This window comes from Bos indicus, chromosome 17 (genome assembly GCF_029378745.1).
Source record: "Bos indicus isolate NIAB-ARS_2022 breed Sahiwal x Tharparkar chromosome 17, NIAB-ARS_B.indTharparkar_mat_pri_1.0, whole genome shotgun sequence".
NCBI lineage: Eukaryota > Metazoa > Chordata > Mammalia > Artiodactyla > Bovidae > Bos > Bos indicus.
The window spans coordinates 62,984,813-63,005,479 of record NC_091776.1 but is presented as its reverse complement, the minus strand read 5'-3'; the positions used below and the strand labels follow the sequence as shown (position 1 = coordinate 63,005,479).

The window sequence follows — 20,667 nt, the reverse complement described above, 5'->3', positions numbered from 1 at the left end:
CCAAAGTGAAACTCTACCCATCTCTCTACAGTTAGCCTCAAAAGACTGGATTTATGCAGGACTTGCTGAGTCCTCTAACCTGATATGAGGGGTTTGGGAGCAGCTGATAAGCCTCATCTAGTTTCTGGATAAAATCCAAACCTGACTCCACCTCAGTTGCCCAGCAGGGTGAAACAGTATGTGGTCAAGTTCCTATCAAAATACTGTCCTGTCTTGGAGAGATTACCCACCCCCACCTCTTCCCCCCACCCCGGGTGGGACTTCTCAAACAGTTCAGGGAATTTTAAGATGTGTACAGAGAATTAAGCTCTTTCCCTTTGCAAACAATTCTTTTCAAACTACTCAGCAGTAAGTAGCTACTGAAGAATTTCCTAAAATGTTAATATGCTACTTGATTGTGAATCACTAAGATGGTGATGGGCGGGGCGGGGGTGAGCATACAGCCACTTCCCACAATCACTTGCTCCATGAATCTTTGTTCTCAGAGCACCAGAACTCGAGTTACCTGGATCCCGGCTTTTCTCTTTTTAGGGATGATGACAAGCGTGTTGACCACTTTATTTGCAATTCCACATCCAGGAATTTAGCCGATATGTGTTCACAAAGATGAGGGACCATTCTAACACTGAAAAGTTACAGTAAGTTACAGTTGCATCTATTCATGTCATACAGCTATTAAAAAGACTGAGATCGGTCTCCACGTACTAGTATGGAGAGACCTCAAAGATAGATTAAGTTTGTGGGGGGAGGTGGACAAGGCATATAATCCCATTCACTTAAAATTTAAAAGTACATGAATATTTGTATGTGACTGCAATGGAAGGGGTTTGGATATAATGTATTAAGTGACGTTCCCATTGGGAAGCAGAGTATTAGAAGGGACTGAAGGGGGATATATTCTCTTTCAACACTCTTGAGCTGCTTCTATGCTATTTTATCACAACAAGCACATGATCACGGGCTGCTTGTTTACTTTGAAATAAATAAATAACTTTGGATCTGTGTCTGGAAGGTAGATTCTAAGTCAAAGTAGCCTTATTATCTCTTAAAAACTTGAAAACTACCTCAGACTGGATCACTTTTTTCTGTTCAAAAAGAAATTTAAATAAATACTGCCATATATGGGAGCTGAGGCCTGTACTCTTTCTGATCACTATCTGTAAACTGTGGTTAAAAAGATTATGTCTTTAGGAGAACGGTAAGCACCCCAAAAAGAAAGAAAAAATATCTGTAATTATTCCTTTTTAAAAAGGAGTTGGAAAAATCAGGGCTGTAAACTCCAATCAGCCTCTCCTCACCGAATCTTCCTAAGGTATGTCAAAAGGCTCTTAAATAAAAAGTGTTTTTTGAAAAGTACGTCTTCTCATTCCATTTGGTGGAAAAAGGAAAATAGAGATTTACTGCATTAAACAACAGCCCCCTTGTCTGCCTGGGCCAGAACATGGGAAGACAGGAGTGGAGAGGCTGACCTCCCTTTCTTCCCGACTCAGTCCTCTTCAGGTCCCTCTCCTTCAGTGCGTTAGTTTCTTCCCTGTGAGAGCTGTGCCAGTGGCTGTTTTCCAGGACAGTCTCAGAGTTGCCAGGCAGTCGGCCTCAAATCAGGCCAGGCAGGTGGGGCCCAGAGCTGGTGCAGCCAAGGTAAGCGGGACATCATAGGGCTTTTTTCTGCTGAGACAGGGAAGTTCAGTCCTCCTTCCTGCTGCCTCCCTGAGGTAGCATCCATTGAATCCTCGGGTCATGGCTGGGACTGCAGGCGGGCCTTGTGGTCTGGGAAACTGAGAGCTAGTAATTTCCCTAGTACCCAAGTCACTTCTCTCCCTGGCTGAGGGCTCTTTAAGTATTCATTTATTACTTTTATCCCACTTGCTTCCAAAAAAGATTTCATGGTATATTCCAAAGTCATACAGCATAAGACTGGTGGGCAGACATTTGTGTAGTTTTCTTGAGGGCAGAAATTTCAGCATTTTAAGTGCATATATGGATTTTGGTTTGTACCACATGGCACACAGGATCTTAGTTTCCCAACCAGGGATCGAACCTGCAGTCCCTGCAGTGGAACTAAGGAGTCTTAACCATATACTGTTTGCATATACTGTTTTCAGTAATTCCTTAATGGAATTCAAAGGCACATTTGCCCATGTGCAAAATAAACACATACGTAAATATGTGTATGCATGCATGTTCAGTCGCTTCAGTCGTGTCTGACTTTTTGTGACTCCATGGACTGTATATGTACATATATAAATACTTATAAAATGGAAGATATAAACCAAACATAAACATGTGTATTATCCTCTAGGGATTAAAGAGGTAGGGCTAAGACCGATGAATATTTTTTACATCCTGTACCCCATATAAAATTTTTAAATGTACCTTTGCACTTTGTAGAACTAAGCCTTAAAAGGTTACTTTTCTTTTTCAGAGAAAGAATAATATAATAAACCTCTGTGTAACCAACACCCAGCTTCCTCAGTTATCTACCCTCAAAAGGTTCCTTCTTAAAACTAGTACATCATGTTTTATGTCCCTTGATATGTTCCAGCGTATCCTGGTTTACAGTCTATGGGAACTTGAATACTGTATAAAATCTCAATTATGTGGAACTGGTTCACAGTGCTTTTCAAGTCCACTATATCCTTCTACTTCTCTGCATATTCATTCTATTAATTTTTGAGAGTTTGATACTGAAACAACAACTAAAAATCTTAAGTTTATCTACTTAAAAAGATAATTGTAATATGTAGAATGATATGTAACCTTGTTCTGTATTTTCCAAGTTTCCTGTGAATATTTTATCATACTTTCATAATTTAAAAAATTTAAAAAAATTTTAATAATAAACTCCATCTCAAAAAAAAAAAAAGTCATACATCGATGTTAAAAGAACACAGGGTAGGTCGCGTATGCCCTCTGACCCTTTGTTTTCTTATTTACACGTCAGGCCAGTGACTGGTCTTTCCTGGGGTTGAGAGGAGATGAAAACAGCAATGAAAAGCACTGTGCTGGCGTCAGGGAGAGTGTCTCATGAACAGTCGCTATGGCAATACATTTAAGTGCCCACTTTCTCCACGACCCCTCTGCTGAAGGCAGGCACCCTGGGCAGGGAAAAGCCATGGAGCTGGATGGGCGAGTGCAGTGCAGTGACTAAAAGAACAGTCACGTCAGCACAGAAAGGAGATGTGTCAGGGACCAAGGTTTAAGGAAGCAACAGGTGGGAGGTCAAGTAGAAGCCATGAGAAAACCCACAAGAGGGGCTTCCCTGGTGATCCAGTGGTTAAGACTCAGCACTTCCAAGGCAGGGGGCTCAGGTTCAAACCCTGGTCAGGGAACTAAGATCCCACATGCCACATGGCTAAAAAGTAAAACCCAGGAGAAGGAGTCTTAAGGCCCAAGCCAAAAAACAAGTGGGTTTGTTTTTCACTAATTAAGTGGTTAACAACAAACAAAACTAAGACTCTTGGGCCAAATAACTGTGGTGAGGTGCCTACCATTTCCGGTTGCTAGAGAGCAGAGGCCGTCTGCTCCGTGCTTCGCCTCTGTTCCGCCTTGACCTCTCGCCATTGCTATGGCAACAGGCATTCCAGTAAATGTTGGAAAAACTCTTTTCTTTCTTCCTCTATGGGGGTGGTGGAGGGGCGTGGGGTACTAAGTATGGAGAAAGGTCCGACACATCGGCTCCAGCCAACCGGGAGCCTGATTTCCTCAGCGAGATTAAGATCTGGACCCAAGAGTGGTTTAACCCAACCCCCGGCACTTGGCCCAAGACCTTCTGTCAGACAATTTCCCTCCCTGTGAGTCCCTAGAGTAGGGCTTCTTCAGGTCTCTTCCCCATTTGGCAGCTCACGCGAAGCTACTTGAAATAGTAACAGCCAAGTCTAAATTAGTCAAGAACTCTAGTTATGGGTGGGCTCAAGCTAAGAATGAGGCTCTGTGGGCCTCCTGGCTTATTTGAGCCCTGAGAACAGACTCCATCAACAGTGGTTTCATTCTTGGAGCTGAGCGCTGAATTCTGCCCTTCAAGGGATAACTGAGGGGAGGCAGGCCACACTCTCCCTCCCTCTCCCCATACCAGCAGCCTTGGTTCCTGCTTGGAGAATCACAGAACATGGCGTCAGGGGTGGGGGCGGGGGGGGGAGGTGTGTGGGAGAGTCATGGTCAAGAGCAAGAGAGTCCTGATTTAAAACCTCAGCCCTGCCTTTTGCTGGCTTTGTGACCTTCAGCAAGTCACTTCACCTCTTAAAGGTGAATACCAACTCGTTTGTTAAAGATTAAACAGATTAATGTCTGTGGAAGTGCTGGGCCTTCCTGCCAGGCCCATCTCAAAGGCTCAGTCAAAGGTATCTGTAATGATTATTGCTATAGCCTTAGCAAGATCATGGGCTTTCCAGCCAGACAGACTGGGTTTGAATCCTGGCTTGACCATTTACTGGCTAGTCTGGGGTAAATTTCTGAAGTTTTCTGAGCTTCGTGTTTCTGAGCTTATCAACACTGACAGCACACTATAAGAGGAGAAAGCAGAGAAAACCATCTCATGGCCGAGTCTGTCCACAGGTTATTGTGGAAGCTGAGGGGAAAACCGGAGGGGAAGCAGCAACGGGCTCAGTGTGTCTTGGAAATGAGAGTCCCGGCCTGGTGTTCCAGTGAAAGTGGAAACAAAACAAAATAATTGTTTATTTTTCCTTGAGAGAGCTGCTGCCAGTTGAAAAGGCCCAGCGGCATTTCACAAAACTTCGTTCCCTTAGCCAAACATCCTGGTGAAAAGAAAGCTCCCTGACACATCATGGGAGAACCCTTTGCAGCCAAGAGAACCCCTGGGTCTCCACCTCACTTCTTTGCGATCAAGTTCAAACTCAATCCCAACACTGAGTGTCACTGCAAATTGTTTATTAAAACACAAAGCAATGGACAGTGAAAAACATTCTGATTTTTTTTTTTTTTCCACTTTTTGGTGGGAGTTGGGTGGGGGCATGGGAGGGGTAGGGCAGATGGAGAGAGCCCGGAAGGAAAGACAGCTCTGTGCGCCCCGGCAGCTTTCCCGGGCCAGCCAGGTTCAAAGCTCCTCAGTCACACCCCGCTGTGTTGCTATAAATGCATGTTGTGGCTACAGACAGAGCAGGTTTGGCCTCCGCAGGGAGAGGATGGGCTTCTAGAATAGGAGCTACAAGGGCTACCATGAACTGGACACTGTGGCTCCAGCACTTGGTACAGAATCGACCGACCAAGAGGGGCAGGCTGGTGTCCTAACAAGCCCAGCTTAGGCCGATGACAGTTGAAGAGGCTGCCCTGAGCTCTGAAGGGACAGCTGGTCCAAGCATGGGAGAGCTTGGGGGAAGGAAAATCCTCGGAGGGGACTGATCCAGGGTCCAATTTCTTTTCATTCCCCGGATCACGACGCAGCAGGGAAGAGAGGAGTCAAGGGTGTCTCATTCCCCGGTCTGTCCTCCCACCTGGCCCTGCAAACTCCCCTCTCCCACCTGACAACTCAGCCCTCCTTTCCTGACAGTTGTCCTTTGAAAGGACGGAAAGCGCACTTCAGATTGTTGTTGATTTTCCTTGTACTGAAATAAAGGCCCGAAGCTCAAAATAGAGGTGAGAATGGAGTCCTGCTTTTCCTGGTGCTGCGTGCCCCCATCTCACAAGACTGCCTGGATGCAAGAGGTGCCAAGGGCCTCTCTGCCAACTCCAACAGGCACTACTGTTTCCCTGGCTGCCAGCACCATCCTGGCTCCTTGTTTTTATACTCCTGGGGCGGGGGGGGGGTGGGGGGTGGGGGGTTGGGGGGGGGTGCGGGGCAGGAGCAGGGAACCCGTCCCAAGAGATCCATCTTGCTCTTTCCCTGCCAACCCAGCCAGGCCCCAAATTGCCAGCCCTCATCCAAATGGTCTGGCAGCTGAAAGCCAGCTAGCCAAAGGCTGCTAGGCAAGGACACACCAGATCGGCAGTGAGCCACCCACGTAACAGAGAAGAAACCACCCTCGCCGGGCAGTGGACCCATTGGTGCCAACCTAGTCTTGTAACAAAACGGGGAAATCTAGCCCTCTTGCCCCAGGAGAGGTCTAAATACAGAAGGAGCCCTAGCTCGGGCTGAAAGGGAGAAACGACTCCGATCTCTCTGAAGCTTGAACGATAAGGCTTCTTTGCAATTTTCTTAGAGCTCTTTCATCCCTAATCGTCTCTTCCCACAGAAGAGGAGCAGATTCCTTTTCTGGTTTCTGAACGGATCCCAGGTGTCTCTGGTTCTACTTCTGCACCATCCCTTAGGCTCCTTCCCCAGGGTCACAGCAGGAGGCCCTAAGCTTACCCTCCCTCCCCACCTTGTTTTTGTGACACAGGAGTATCTCTTATTAGTCTCTCATTCTGGAAAGCTCACCTGCTCTTCTAAGTCTTTTTGGAGAGGCGTGGAGGATAGCATTATATGTTGCCACTTGATGCCATTAAGGCTCCCCGAGGCAAGAAGACACTTGGACTAGGTCAGAGCCAGCCAGCAAAGGGGAAGGGAGAGAAGGGACGGGGAGGCAGCCCCACGGCAGGAACAGTGAGACCCCCTGCCCAGACCTGAATCTTGTGGGAACACCCATCCTGGCTCAGAGCAGGAGAGGAAAAGGCACTGTGCTGACCGGCTGGGTCTTTCCCCAACCCCCAGGGAGGGTGGAGAACCTACTGATTCTCCCCCTGGGCTTCCCAAGGTGAGCCCGTTTCTAGGAAAAGGAGCGTAAGAGCTAGGAAAGGGAAAATACTGCTGCTGCTTTCCGAAGTTCAACTCAGATCCTAGAAGCCACGGCCAGGCTTTCCCAGGAGAGCGCAGAAGCAGGATGCGAAGGGCGAGAAATTCCTTAAAACAGAAGCTTCTCCAAAAAGAAAAGAAGTCACAACGCGATTCTAAAACTGGATTAAACAGTCCCCAGGCACAGAAAGGGGGCGGGTAACGTAACTCAAACTTTACCCCATCTCTTCAAAGCCTAAGTGACTTCTAATATGATCCTCCAATTTTGGGCCAGTATCTCTTAGGCAAACGGTGGGAACGGGAAAACAAGATCACACTCTCCAAGCGACAGGTGGGCCCACAGGCCCTGTGGTCCTCCTGCGAGTCTAACACCACTGAAACAAAGAGGACCATCTTTCAAGTCGCCAAAACGCAAGGTAAACATTGAGCAGCTTCTTCTCGATCATACAGGTTTTTTTCTGTTTTGTTTTTTCCCCCCAGAACAACATATTTGGTTTAGGGTACCTGGGTCCCACAGACTGTTTCCTGGCATGATGTTCCCATCAGGGTTGAGTGAAGCCCCCTAAAAGTCTGATTGGAGGCCAGCTGGTCTCTGACCCCAATCAGGGCGACAATGCAGACTCAGCCCACCTCCCACGGACATTTGTGCCTGGTCCAACTGGAAACTGGACCTGAGCCACACTTCTGGCACCAGGAGTTTCATCTCAGTTAGCGTTTGCTCTTGGCTTTGGCCAGCTGGGCTGAGGAGGATCTCAGAAGCTCGGACAGAGTGTGGATCCCGTAGAGAAGAGTCGAGGTCTTTCCTTTCCCACCCCTAACAGGCCTGACTTCTCACCTCCCCAACCCCAGCCAGCAACTCCCCTACCGCGCAGACTCTCAGCCCTAGCACCAGCTCAAGACACAGACACAGGGACAAACAGTGCAAAGAGCAAAGGATAAACAACAGAGTAATTCTTGACACGCACAATACAAAAAATAAAAATAAACAGTACCCCGTTCCCACCCCTTTAACCTAAACTTCATGTACCTATAACATCTTGAAGGAGCAAAAAAAAAACAAACAAACCAAAAAGCTTTCAAGTTCAGCATCCCAAGCCAACCGTGACCAGCCCTGGGCGGCTTTGAGAGCTGGGTGGGCTTGGCTACAGGGTACTTGACCCCCGCCCCTGCCATACTTCTTCCTGTTTCCTCACTTCCCCTTTAGCTTTTATGAGCCACAGAAAGCTGTTCCTTCCTTTCAGACACGACCAAAAAGGAAAGCGCCCATCCCTGTCCCTGAGCTCAGGGAAAGGGTGGGCTGGGAAACAGAGGCAGAAGCGAGGCTGCTTGGCTTACAGTACCGTGAGGAAATGGCCCCAGGAGTCAGGGTTTCCTTCTGAGACTCTGAGTCACTGGAGGGAAGGGTTGAGGTGAGGAGGCGGGGAGCCCTCCTTCCTCAGAGAGACCCAGCAAACGAATGGACAAGGCAAGATGGCGGCCGCAAGCCCTCCCGCATCCTGTTTACCCCGTGGCGTGGGCAGTGGCCTCAGGAGAGCAGCGATGGGACGGGAATCCAAGCCACCGTCAGAAGCCTGAGTGACCGTCGGGACGCCCACTGCCCCAGGCAGGCGGTCCCCAGGACAGAGGCTTCAGGACGTCCCTGCGAAATGCAGGAGGCTTTGTGATGCACTCCAAGTGCGCCTCTAGTCATAGCTTCAGGCCGCAGCCACCCGGCAGCCTGACTCTTGCCCGAGGACGGACGTCTAAGTCACAACTGAAATGAAGGGCTTTGACTCTCTCGAAGGACTAAAAGGCGGACCTGGAGTAACTTCGGTCAGAACCCAAAACCCAGGATGGGAGCCCAGGGGCTACTTCCTTTGTCCCAAAACTACCAGTTCAAATATGCCGAGCTCTTGGAAACCAGAAACAAAAAAAACCCTCAAAATTCAACAGGTTCTAAAGATGGGCCTGGCCTGAGAGTCTGTGCTGTTCCAGCCCCAGCAGCGGCTCATCCTGTGGCTCTCCATCCACAAAACTCCTTGTAGCTTGCCTGGGTCCCAGCTCAGTGCTCCGCTAATGGGGAAAAGGCTGACTGGGATCAGAAAGGTGGGCAACAGGGGAGCCTCACTTCCCTCAGAAAATTTTCGCAGGGAATTCAAGACAGACATATCCGGGGCTGCCAGGCCTAGGGCTGCCTGTTAACCTTCCTGCCCCATCACACCAAGAACTTGGCAGTGACCTGGACAGGGGAAATGAAAGGTCATAAGGGCGCACTCTTAAGGTCAGTGAGAGGCGTCACTGGGCCAGATACAATTATTCTAGCTCCTTGGGGCAGCTCTAGCCTTAAGCCAAAACTGGCTGAACCATGACGTAGGACGAGGAGGGAATCAATGAACGTCGGATACTAGATACTCTCAACAGTGGTCAGTCACTTAGTAGGGCTCAGGTCTCTGAGGTTGCTCTTAAGTTATGTTAACGTAAGCCTTTTCCAATCCAAAGACCAGAAGAGACTTTTAAGGTCAAGTGTTCTGTGTCTGCAGGCTGGAAAGCCTCTGTGTCCCCTGGCAGCAAGCCCCTACAAAGGGGCCAGTAAAAGAGCTGCTCGGTCAGGTCCTCCTGGCTGCTGGCTCAGAGATCCAGGGAGGGAGGTACCAGTAAGGTGAGGTGGTGGAGGAGAAGACATTCAAGCAGAGGGAACTCCAGATCCCCAATGTCTCCTTCCCTTCTTGGCAATAACTTAGCAGGATGGTTGAGAGAGAGCGAGAAGAGATTTCCAAATGAGCCAGGTTCAGAAAAATAAGAGAGAGAGAGGAAATCAAATCCCCAACAGGCACTGAAATCAAAATGATCTGCTGTGGTAAGAAGTCATAGGCAACTCGAGGACCTGATAGAAACGAATCGCCTTGGATACCAGACAGTCCTCTAACTGGCGCGTGTCAAGGAGAAAAGCGATGACAAAGCTCAAACACTTAAGGTGGAACCGTCACTGGGCTAAAACCAGACAGGCTTCCATGTAAGGAAGTATTAACTTTTCCTCTTTTGAATCCCCCTTCCATTTTTGTCTTATCATACAAATTATACACCTTCACACACACACACAGACCACACACCCACTTGGAATCCCAGGACATCTGAAAACTTCTCTGGACGTCACTTCAGAACATACCCAACTCCCAGCGCTGGTCTTCTGGAGTAAGAAGATCGTATTTGCCTGCTGTTAATTTCTAACCTAAGAAAAGGAACCAGGTCAGCTCTGAGTTCAGAGTTCCTTCCACTGGACGAAGACCCTTGGCCAGGTGGGATCGAGTTTACCCTACGTACCCGAGAGAGGAAAGAGACAGCTGGGGGCTGCCCCAGGGAGAGGATGAGGACTAGAGCAGGTCTGGGACCAGGTGGTGGATGAGGGCTGCTCTCTAGTCACTCTGCCTCTTTTCATCTCCTTTAATTGTGTGTGTGTGTGTGTGTGTGTGTGTGTGTTTTCTCACGTTTTTGTTAATCACTATAAAAAATACAGAAACCCAAACCAACACGTTCGGTTTCTTTCCCACACCCCTCCACCTGTTCAGGATGGTGATCGGTTCTCACAACCGGCAGAGGCAGAAGAGGGTTGGAATGAAGACTCCGAAGGCCACCAGGATGGGAAACATGAGGCTGCTGTTGTCCGAGGCGTAGGGGTTGGGCGTGCGGGGGCCCGACTGCACTCGGTTCTTATTGGTCTGTCTCTTGAGATTAGACCCTTCATCGTATTCTTCTTCCTCCTCCTCTTCTTCTTTCTTTTCCAGTCCTGGATGAGGCTGCAGCTTTGGCACATCTGACATGAGAACAAGAACACCTTTTAAGTAAGACTCACGGCATTTAAATGAGGCCCTTAAGGGAAGTAAATGAGCCACAAGAGACCCTATGACCTAAAGCAGGATCCACAGGAAGGAGCAGCCACAGTTCCCAGCCTGGAGAACAGCAGATGGCTGCAAACATGGGTCTTCCTGAGATTTAACTAAAACGGAGTAGAAGTCTTGCACCCTGAGAGACTCCCTGTCTCCCTTCCCTGTCCTACTTCTTTAGAGCCTGGGGAGAACCAGACTGGATGAGGACAGTGACCCAATATCCCAAGCTTAACCTTTTCAAATCTCTCCTTCTCCCTCCTCCAACCCCACATTCCCTTCTGATGCACACAGCAACCGAGGAAAAGCTGATCCACGGAGTTCTGGGTTCTCCGCACACCCTCCCCCTCTGTTCACTGTCCCCTCCCAAGGGATTCTGTTTACCCATCAGTCTGGGAGTAAGACATCCTCTGGGATGTGCCTCCAGATGAGGTGGGGAAAGGCATGGAGGTGCGATGGGGGAGCAAAGTCACCGAGACAGATGCCTTCCCTGCAAAAACCGGCCTGGGAAAGCTGGCAGCCAGGACTTCAACCCCAAGAAAGAGATGGACTTTTGGGCTGGATCCCAGAACAAGGAGACATTAAGTGAACTTCTGCTAAGTGCAGCCCAGCAACAGTGTGCTCTTAGAGCACACCACTCAGGGCCCTTCCTCTGCCTTTTTCCTCTTTCTATCTACCTGCCCCGCACCTCATTCACAGAAGTCAAAGAAACAGAATAAGAGTAAGGTTTAGGCAATTCCAAATGACTACAAGGGTCAGGGCACACCCAGTCCTGATTTACAGAGCAGTTAAAAGGATTTTTGTCTAAAACCAACTCACTGATTAAATGGTGACAGGAAGATCTGAACACAGACCCTGCTGCAAAGCTTAGGGCTAGCACCGTGCTTGCTACACTTCAGCCTGGGCCACCTGACTCTGGGTTCCTCATATTAAGGCTTTAAGTGTTAGGGGTTTCAGAACAGTGATCAGCTAAATCACCCCTAGCGGTTCCCTCAATCATATCCTTCAGCTCACGTCAAAAAGCAGATCAGAGGAGCTGCCCAGGTGGCTCAGTGTAGAGAATCTACCTGCCGATGCAGGAGACATGGGTTTGATTCCTGGTCCAGGAAGATCCCACGTGCTGGGGACAACTAAGCCCCTGAGCCACAGCTACTGAGCCTGCGCCCTAGAGCCCAGGAGCTACAGCTACTGAGCCTGCGCCCTAGAGCCCAGGAGCCACAGCTACTGAGCCTGCGCCCTAGAGCCCAGGAGCCACAGCTACTGAGCCTGTGCCCTAGAGCCCAGGAGCCACAGCTACTGAGTCCACCTGGGGAGCAACTGCTGAAGCCTGAGTACCTAAGACCGTGCTCCATAAAAGAGAAGCCACCACAATGAGGAGCCTGCATACCACAACTAGAGAGGAGCCTCCGCTTGCCCCAACTAGAGAAAAGCCCTCACCGCAATGAAGAGCCGGCATAGCCAAAAATAAATAATTAAAAAAAAAAAAAAGCAGACCAGAAACACAACTTACCATCCACTGTCCCAGCCATGATGTAGAGTGCACAGACTTTGGGGTTGTCATAGTATCCCTAAAATAAGGGAAACAGCAGTTACCGCCACACAGCAGCAAATAGCTTCCCACTGCCCCTGGCACCCATCCTTTTGAGCTCGTCCTCGGCTGCAAGGGGGCAGAGGAGGAGCGTTACCTTGACAAATTCGATGTAGAGTTTGCCTGTGAAGGTGGACACCTCGCCCTGGACGCTCAGCTTCCCCTTCCGGATGCTCATCGGGATGATCTCATCATGGGCAGTACTGTGCCCTACACGATCAAAGATATCCAGGTCCTTCACCACCACGTGGCCGTTCAACCGCACATCAAACACCTGCCAAGATGAGACAAGCAGACAGTGTCAAAACCACCTGCTTCAGACTTTAAGGCTCTGTGCTTCTAACGTACGGGTTGCAGGTTCGACCCCTGGTAGGGCACGTTCTCCATGCCACTCGACACAGCCAAAACAAACAAAAAACCATCTGCTTCACACTCCTTCAGCAGCTGGACATTAGCCACCTGCCTGGGCTTCAAGTTCAAAAGTAATTTAAGGAATGACAGGCAGGGCTGGATAGACTTCAGGGTGGCTAGAGACCTTTACCTGAGCCAAACCAAAGGCACATTCCTTCACTGTCAAGGTTGCTAACTGGGAACAAAGAGTGCAAACAAAAAACTCAAGGCAGAAAGAAGGAAAGTCAGAAGAAGGGACAGGAAAATATCACAGCGAAAAACAAGAAGGTGCAGACAACCAAGAAGGGAGAGGTTATAACCAGGAGGACCTTAAGAAGATTAGTTAATTGCTAAGATCTAGGATTCTGGCATTGCCTTCTGTCAGTTCAGTTCAGTCACTCACTCGTGTCTGACTCTTTGCAACCCCATGGACTGCAGCACGCCAGGCTTCCCTGTCTATCACCAACTCCCGGAGTTTGTTCAAATTCATGTCCATCGCATCGGTGATGCCATCCAACCATCTCATCCTCTGTCGTCCCCTTTTCCTCCCTCAATCTTTCCTAGCATCAGGTTCTTTCTGTCACAGGTACCTTCTGTCAACCACGAGGCAAATGCAGCCTCGTGGTTACGGGACACAGCTGGGCAAGAGGAATAATGCAGCTTTGGGAGTTCCCTGGTGGCCTAGTCATTAGGATTCTGGGCTTTCACTGGGGTTCAGTCCTTGGTCAGGGAACTGAGATCCCACAAGCCACATGGCGTGACCTTAAAAAGAAAACCCAGCTTTTCCTCAAACATCAATTATTCCTCTCTCCTAAGCACCTACATTCTCTGGGAGCTTTCTCCCAGAGTGGCAGGGTCCCACTGGTCAAGTGGGGGCCTGAGCCGCCTCACCTTCTGCTGGGACTGTGCGAAGTAGACCTCAGCAAACTTCAGCACTAGCACGTAGTCCCCCTCCTCCTTGATGGGCACTTCGTAGCCAAAGGTCTCCTCGTTGTACCGCTCTGTCTGATATAGGATCTGGTCCTCCGGGTTGGAACGCAGGATTGGTAGCTTCATGCCATAGTCAGAGGCTGGTGACAAAAGATACAAGAGAAACCACATCAGAGGCCAAACACAAAAGCAGACTGGAGACCCCAGAATGGCCAGGGGCATTTCCCCGGGCAAAGCTAATAACCCTCCCCCATTGCACCTGGCTCCAAAGAGACCAGCCACAAAGGCAGGAGTCAGGGAGCTGTTACCAAGGAAGAGTAAAATGAAAGAAACCAACACAGAAATCACCCCAACAAGCTCCCATCACCCTCACAGCAAAACTTTCAAACATTCATGAAACTGACTTTTCCCCAGCCATATTCAGAGTGATGGGAATGGAACAAGTCTAACTCATTATTACAACAAAGCACTGCCCTACAGCTGTTGGGCTTCAGAGAAACCTCGTAAAAGCAGGAGGATGGCCAGGAACACTGCAAGATGATTAAGTTCAAAGAATTTTTTTTCCTCATTTGGAAGAGCTCAGTCTAAGTAAAAAAAAAAAACAGGATATCTGTTAGGAAAGTCATTCTTCATTGTCTTTACTGCAAATAAGAAACCAGCTTTCGTTGCTTTTTACAACGTTTTCATTCAAAAAGTTCCAGGGCTGGTCAAAAGCAACAAGGTCGTTAGAAAGAGGATGTGATGCTCTCTAATTTCCTCTGGGTCTAACACCTTACTTCCCACAGACTCACGAACTCAACCTCACCCGTGGTCTCAAACATGCCCCCAGACAAACTGAAAGAAGAAACAAGATTCCCGCTGTATCCCCAGGACATAACGTCGTCCTGGGCACGTTCATCAGCGCGCTCAGTGTGATCCACTGAACAAACAAATGGCAACAAAGGAGGTGCCCGCAGCGTAGTCAAGTCACATGCTCCTCTCCACAGGAGAGCCATCCTAGCAGGGAAGGAAAATGGTCCACGGTCCCGTTGCACCTCTGGCCTCAGATTCCCAGCTCCAGAAGGAGCCACCTTCCCCATTTGGGACAGATGAGGAATGTGTGCATGCGCGTGCTCAGTCACTCAGTCGTGTCTGACTCTTTGCAACCCCACGGACTCTAGCCCACCAGGCTCCTCTGTCCAGCTAACAATACTGGAGTGGGTTGCCATTTCCTCCTCCAGAGGATCTTCCCAACCCAGGGACTGAAACTGCTTCTCCACTGGTGGGCTGATTCTTTACCACTGAGCCACCTTTCCCATTTTAAACAGATGAGGAAGAAGGCAGAGTAAAAAGTTGTTTTTTGTGGGTGGGTATCAGAAGAGCCAAAATCCTCTACTGCCCTCAGCTATGACTCTGTGTATGTTTTTCTTTCTCCCACACAACAAACTAACCCGGGTCCTTCCTCAAATATGCTTCCACACTCAGGGCCAAGAGGTGAACACTATGCCTTCCAGAGCTCTATCCATCTACCTTCCAAACCACAGACTCGGCAGTGATTTTGGTACACGGGCCTAGTCTCTCCTCCACCTGGGAGGAGGAGTCTTGGAGCTAAGATGTCAAGACCACCTTCCAGTTTCACACGGTGGCTCTGAAGACATCTGGCACCTGGATCCCCAGGGTGATGTTTGAGAGCGGTCACTCTGGCAGCTTTATCTTCCGAGAATCCAAGAGACAGGATCTTTTATCTCCACAGGAGGTAAGAGAGTAACTAGAAGATCCAGTGGCTGAGGTCAAGCCTTCCAGAAAAATAAACAGAACTGTTAACAGTTCCTGTAAGTGAATAGCAGCCAGATCAGATGGACTGATGAGACAATGAACAGGAAACTCATTGCACTTTTGTCTCCAGACATTTTTTCTTCCTATTTCTCCTTGAAAAATCAAAGGGGCTGGGGTGCTGAGTAGCTCTACAAAGGATGTGCTGCCAACTGCCCCAGATACAACCCCCAGGCTCAGACCACAAACCTATAAAGATATAAAGATTGCCGATCCTCTTCCAAATGAGTTCTAAGAATCTCCCTCTTTCACAAAGACCGTGATCCTTACAAATTTGGAATGGTCACTCGATTTGCTTTTCGGAGACACAGAAAATGTTATGCATGTGTGGAGAATCTATTTTCCCCCCTTCTGGCATGGAAAAAGTGAGAAACTGACGGTAACATAATCTGTGGCAGTCTCAGTCTCACAGCTAAGAAAACTCAGCAAAAAACTACTCAACAACCTTGGAATTACCTTTAAAAGCTTTTCCAAGTGGCTTGCCCACGAAATTCCCCACATGCAAAGCTGAATTTGCCCAAGTCTCAAGAGAGACAATAGCAACTTCCCCTCCGAGCCTTTATGCCTTCATGGCTACCTCAACAGTGAAGTGAACACGGGGAACATACAATGGCAGCTGGAATTAGAATTTCGAGTTAGCCCGACAGAGGTCAGACGGTTAACCAAAGATGGAACGGGGCCAGAGGGTCCACACTCTGTCCACAGCTTCTTAGCTCTAGACAATAGAGTCACCAGGCTACTTGAAAAACTCAGTCCAGGTTTGAGGGGAAGATGGGCCTGGATTTGAATCCTGGCTCTGCTACCTACTATGTGATGTAGAACATGTTGTTGTCTCTAGGCGTTTTTTCATCTGGAAAACAGGGTACCATCTACCTAACTTCTCTGCTAGTGAACTGCTCCTAGGAGGGCCTGCAAATGAAATTGGCCTCTTATGTAGCAGTATATTAAAGTGCTAGTCATTCAATCATGTCTGACTCTTTGTGACCCCAGACTGTAGCCCGCCAGGTTCCTCTGTCCATGGGATTCTCCAGGCAAGAATACTGGAGTGGGTTGCATTCCCTTCTCCAGGGGATCTTCCCAACCCAGGGATCAAACCCAAGTCTTTGCACTGCAGGCAGATTCTTAACCGTCTGAGCCACCAAGAAAGCAGTATAAGAAGAGAATTTTAAACAAATCCCTTGGCCTTAAGCAAATCAGAAGTACCAGTGTCTCTCTCACATTATCTTTCAAGCTCTTATTTCCCCAAAGCCAGATCCTTCCCCAGCCAAAAGGGAAGAGTCTTCTTTGTTGTTCTTTAATTGCTCAGTCCTGTCTGAATCTTTTGCAACCTCATGGACTGTAGCCCACTGGGTTCCTCTGTCCATGGAATTTCCCAGGCAAGAATACTGGAGTGGGTTGCCATTTCCTTCTCCAGGGGATCTTCCCGATCCAGTAATCAAACCTGCATCTCCTGCATTAACAGGCGGATTCCTTACCACTGCCACCAGGGAAGCCCCTGCAGGGTCTTCCTTAGGTCCTAGAGAATTAGTAATCTGATGGGCTCAGACCCCTGGCCAGCTTTTTCCCCTCCAGAGCCACATTCTGCTCCACTTGTAATTCCTTGTAAAAGATCTTCAAGCAAAGAAAAAGACAGACACTTAAACCTACTCTGGACAGAATTTTCAGACTCATGTCACTGATTCCTAAAGCATGACAAGTTTTATGAAGGAAAACAAGGTTCAGAGAGGGAACGCAAATTCATCAAGGCCATACAAATAACTAGCGGGCATCTTTCTATGAAGAAGAAATAGCTTTTTTCCTAAAACCGAGCCAATCTCTATGCCTTCAGGCCAAATAACCAAGTCTTTTCCATCAGAGTCCAGAAGAACCCACAGAGAGCAAGTTACGAAGAACCTGGGATGCAGAGCACGCCAGAATCCCACACAGAAAGCTTCTGAATCACTCTCCATAGTGGTACCTCTGTCTGCTGAAGCACACAGGTGAAAAAAGCCTTTCCCAGGCTGTCAGCATCTTCCATGAGCCCTAGCTATCCTCAAGGCAGAAATGAAATTCAATACACAATGTGAAGTGCCTTTGAAAGCAAAACCCACTAGGTGCCTTGGGCCACTCACAGTTTCCGAGAATGCCAAACTACAAAGACACTATAGAGAGACAGCAAGTTCAAAAGCAGGCCAAACTCTTATCTGGATTAACTTGGCAACAAACATCTGAATTCATTAAACACAAAAATGGACTTTCCTTGGGTGCTGAAAACATCACGGGCGTATGGAAAATAAAGACGTTCAGCTCCAAAGGAAATTAGTGTAAATAGCAGCAGGGTTCGGGGGGTGGGGAGCAAGGGTCTCCAAATACTTGGCACACCCTTATCCAAACAGAAGGAGCAGCTGCACTTCCCTTCATGGTACTGACTCCCCTGCACAGAAAGAATCTAAAGAGCTGCTTTCCGAGAGAGAAAGACTAATCACTTCTCAGCCCGACCTACAGCCAGCAAAATGCTGCTCTCAGGAGCCCTCCAAGTGCAACGTCGCAACTGGCTGGGTCAAGCTACATCAACCTAAAGGCTGACAACCAGCCTCCACCCTCATTCAACCCTTAACACTGCTGCAATTCATACCCAAGTGGACTACCAGTGTGGAGCAGGGAACCTCCATTTAGAGTGCCAGGGTTCCAGCCAGGATTCCAGAACAAGTGAGCTTTCGTAATACGGTAAGTTGCACAATTTTACCTGCTACAATAAATTCTTCCAAAGGCACTGCAACTATGATCCAGTAACCTAAGGACAGACAGCCTGACTGACTGCTGATCAGACTCAAAAAAAAAAAAAACCAAACCCACTGGTACCAGCAAATGAAAACCAGGATTTCTGAATAAGGCAAGTAAAGTAGCTGGGGACTAAACCTGTGTGCTCTCAGCTCCCTCCTCCCCACTAGGGACCAAAGAGAATAAGGTCACCTATGAAAAGCCTGGAATTTGTTAATTGAAAAGGAACCATCTGTACATGGCCTCACCACAGCTATCTCTAGAGGCGAAGTCCACAAACGGTCTCTAATTTCCTCAAGGGCTTCTTCCGCCCTGCCCACACCCATGAAGAAAGAGGAAGGGTCCAGGCTGAAGATAACAACCACCTCCTGCTATTAAGTCTGCCTTTGGCTGCTGTGATGGCTGCTGAAGACCAGGGCCCTGACTCAGCTGAACCCAGGCTACTGAGACCTACATGCCAGGGCTAAATAAATTCCAGAGCTAAACTGAAGACAAACGTGGAGCTTTGGAAAACTGCTCTGTGCCCCAACACCCCCACGTCTATGGAAGCAATAAACACCCCCCAATACAACAAATTCCAAGCAGGCCAGGGCAATTAATTTGGTTGAAAGAACCAAGTTAAACCTTTCAGGAAAAGCAAGAGCCAAATCTGGGCATCGTGGAAAAAAGAGTGAGAAAGTCTGTTTCCTACTTTTCTGGAGATGGCCTGTTGCCAAGCTGGCAGCCTCTGAACCCAGCCGACAGCATAAACCTCCTTCCAACACATGAAACGGGGAACTTCCTTCTTAAACCTGTTTTCCAATCCTAAGAACAGAAGAAACAAAGTCTAGATTTTCCCAAAGAGTGGTCTGCAGATGACCTACATCAGAAGCCCCAGGGGTGCAGAAACCTGGGTTTAATCTACAGGTCTAGAATTTGTATTTTTAACTAGCTCCCCCAGCAATTCTCACACTGAGAACTGTGCAGCTCTTGCAAAACTACTGTTGCTCAATCAGTTAAGCCAAAAGCAATTTTCCCATAACCTGGAATCACACCTCTCAGGACCACTGAGGGGTAGGCTCTCCGCACAGGCAGGCAGAATATTCAGACCTTACGCTGCTGACACACCACCAGCCCCGTGTGCAGTAGGGTTGGCGACATAACCACCCTCTGGGAAGGGCCTTAAAGCTTCTACTTTTAAGCACACATATGCCCCGCTCCAAAAGGGGGGGGGGGGCGGGGGAGGAGGCTACCATCAAACTTTCCTGGCCCATCCTCTTCGAAGATTCCTTTCCATTCTGGCTAAGAATCAAGACCCGCTCCTGCAGAGAGGGTAAAGAGAGCGGCCGATTTCTGGGTCGGCAGAAATCTACCAGAAACTGACCACCAGGCTAGGAACAGCGAAAACCGAAAAACCCGTGAGGCCTAGAGGTGGCAATAGGCCGCCCCCGACTTTACTTTCCCAGCGCGGTTGGAGGTGAGGGGTTAAGAAAATACAAGATGCGAGGTCCAAATATAACTTCTCGCCAACTCTCTGCCTCGATGGCTCTTGGCTGCTTCGAGCCAGTGCCAGTCTCTAGGCTCTGATCGGGCCCCCGAGGAAACTGTAGAGAGAAACTTCGCTCCAGAGACGTGGCCCCGGGGTCGAGGAAGGGGTTCGGGGCCCGCAGCCCTCGGCGCGCTGCGCCCGGCACGGCAGGCCCGGGATCCCGCGGCTCGGCCGAGGGGCTCTCACCTCTGCCCACCCGGCCTTCCAAAGGGTCCTTGCGGAAGTGGATCCCGTGCACGTCCACATGCGCCTCCCCGCCCGCGTTGACGGCCCAAATCACGCTCTCGGGCAGCCCGGCCCCCGCCAAGCGGACCACGCCGAGAGCCGGCAGCAGCAGAAGCAGCAGTCGCAGGAGCGCCACGGCGGCTCCCTCAACCGCCCGAGCGCCTAGCATGGCGGCCTTCACAGCGGGGGCAGCCTCCGCCGAGTGTTGTCCTCAGCCGGCCGCCAGGCCGCCCCAGACTCAGAAAAACAGCGCCACGGGCCGCTGTGCCTCAGCCGCCGGGGACATGTCGCTCTCAGGCCTCCTTCTCAGCCACGGGTGCCGCCTCCCACCTTAGGAACAACCTACCCCACCGCCCAGCCCCCGGCCACGACCCCGTAACCAATCAGCTCCCGGCCCTCATTAATTACCCACCACCCCGCCGGGAGGCGCCCGCCCATTGGCTGCCAGGAGCAGGAGAGGGCGTGGCTACTCTCAGGCGTCGGCCCAACCATCAGGCATGAAAGGGAGCGCGCGCAGAGGCTGGGAGTTCGGTTGAAGCGGCGGTTCAATGCGGAAGTGGCGGGGTGCAGCGCCGAGGCGGCCCCGGAATCCCGTATCTGAATAGGAAAGGTGGCCTAGGGGGGAAGGTTTAGGATAGGGCGCACTGACACGTCGCCAGCACTTCCGGTGCTCCAGATTTGGGGGGCCGAATAGGCTCTCGAGGGGGGCGTTACCGACTTTCCCGATCCCCGCTTTCTTTCTCAGGGAGAGGCATGAACATAAGATCTAGTAGGAGAAGCAGTGATCACGCTTCCGACCTGATACCCAGCCTTTGTCCCCACGCCAGGCAGAGAACCCATCCTCCCCTAG

At 49.6% G+C, this 20,667-nt stretch overlaps 1 protein-coding gene across 2 annotated transcripts; it reads right to left on the bottom strand.

Annotated features, from left to right (window-relative positions):
• Positions 1-4,867: 4,867 nt before the first annotated feature.
• Positions 4,868-20,159, bottom strand: MLEC (malectin). 2 transcript variants are annotated; one of them, XM_019977366.2, is made up of 5 exons: positions 19,779-20,152; positions 13,454-13,632; positions 12,270-12,446; positions 12,095-12,152; positions 4,868-10,514 (listed from the first exon to the last, which is right to left on the bottom strand). In XM_019977366.2, exons 1-5 carry the CDS (start codon positions 19,984-19,986, stop codon positions 10,285-10,287), a joined length of 852 nt encoding a protein of 283 aa, XP_019832925.1. In that variant the 5' UTR covers positions 19,987-20,152; the 3' UTR covers positions 4,868-10,284. The 2 variants fall into 2 exon arrangements, with proteins under 2 accessions (XP_019832925.1, XP_070625792.1); XM_070769691.1 differs by lacking the exons at positions 12,095-12,152; positions 12,270-12,446 and having other exon boundaries at positions 19,779-20,159.
• Between the last annotated feature and the right edge of the window lie 508 nt (positions 20,160-20,667).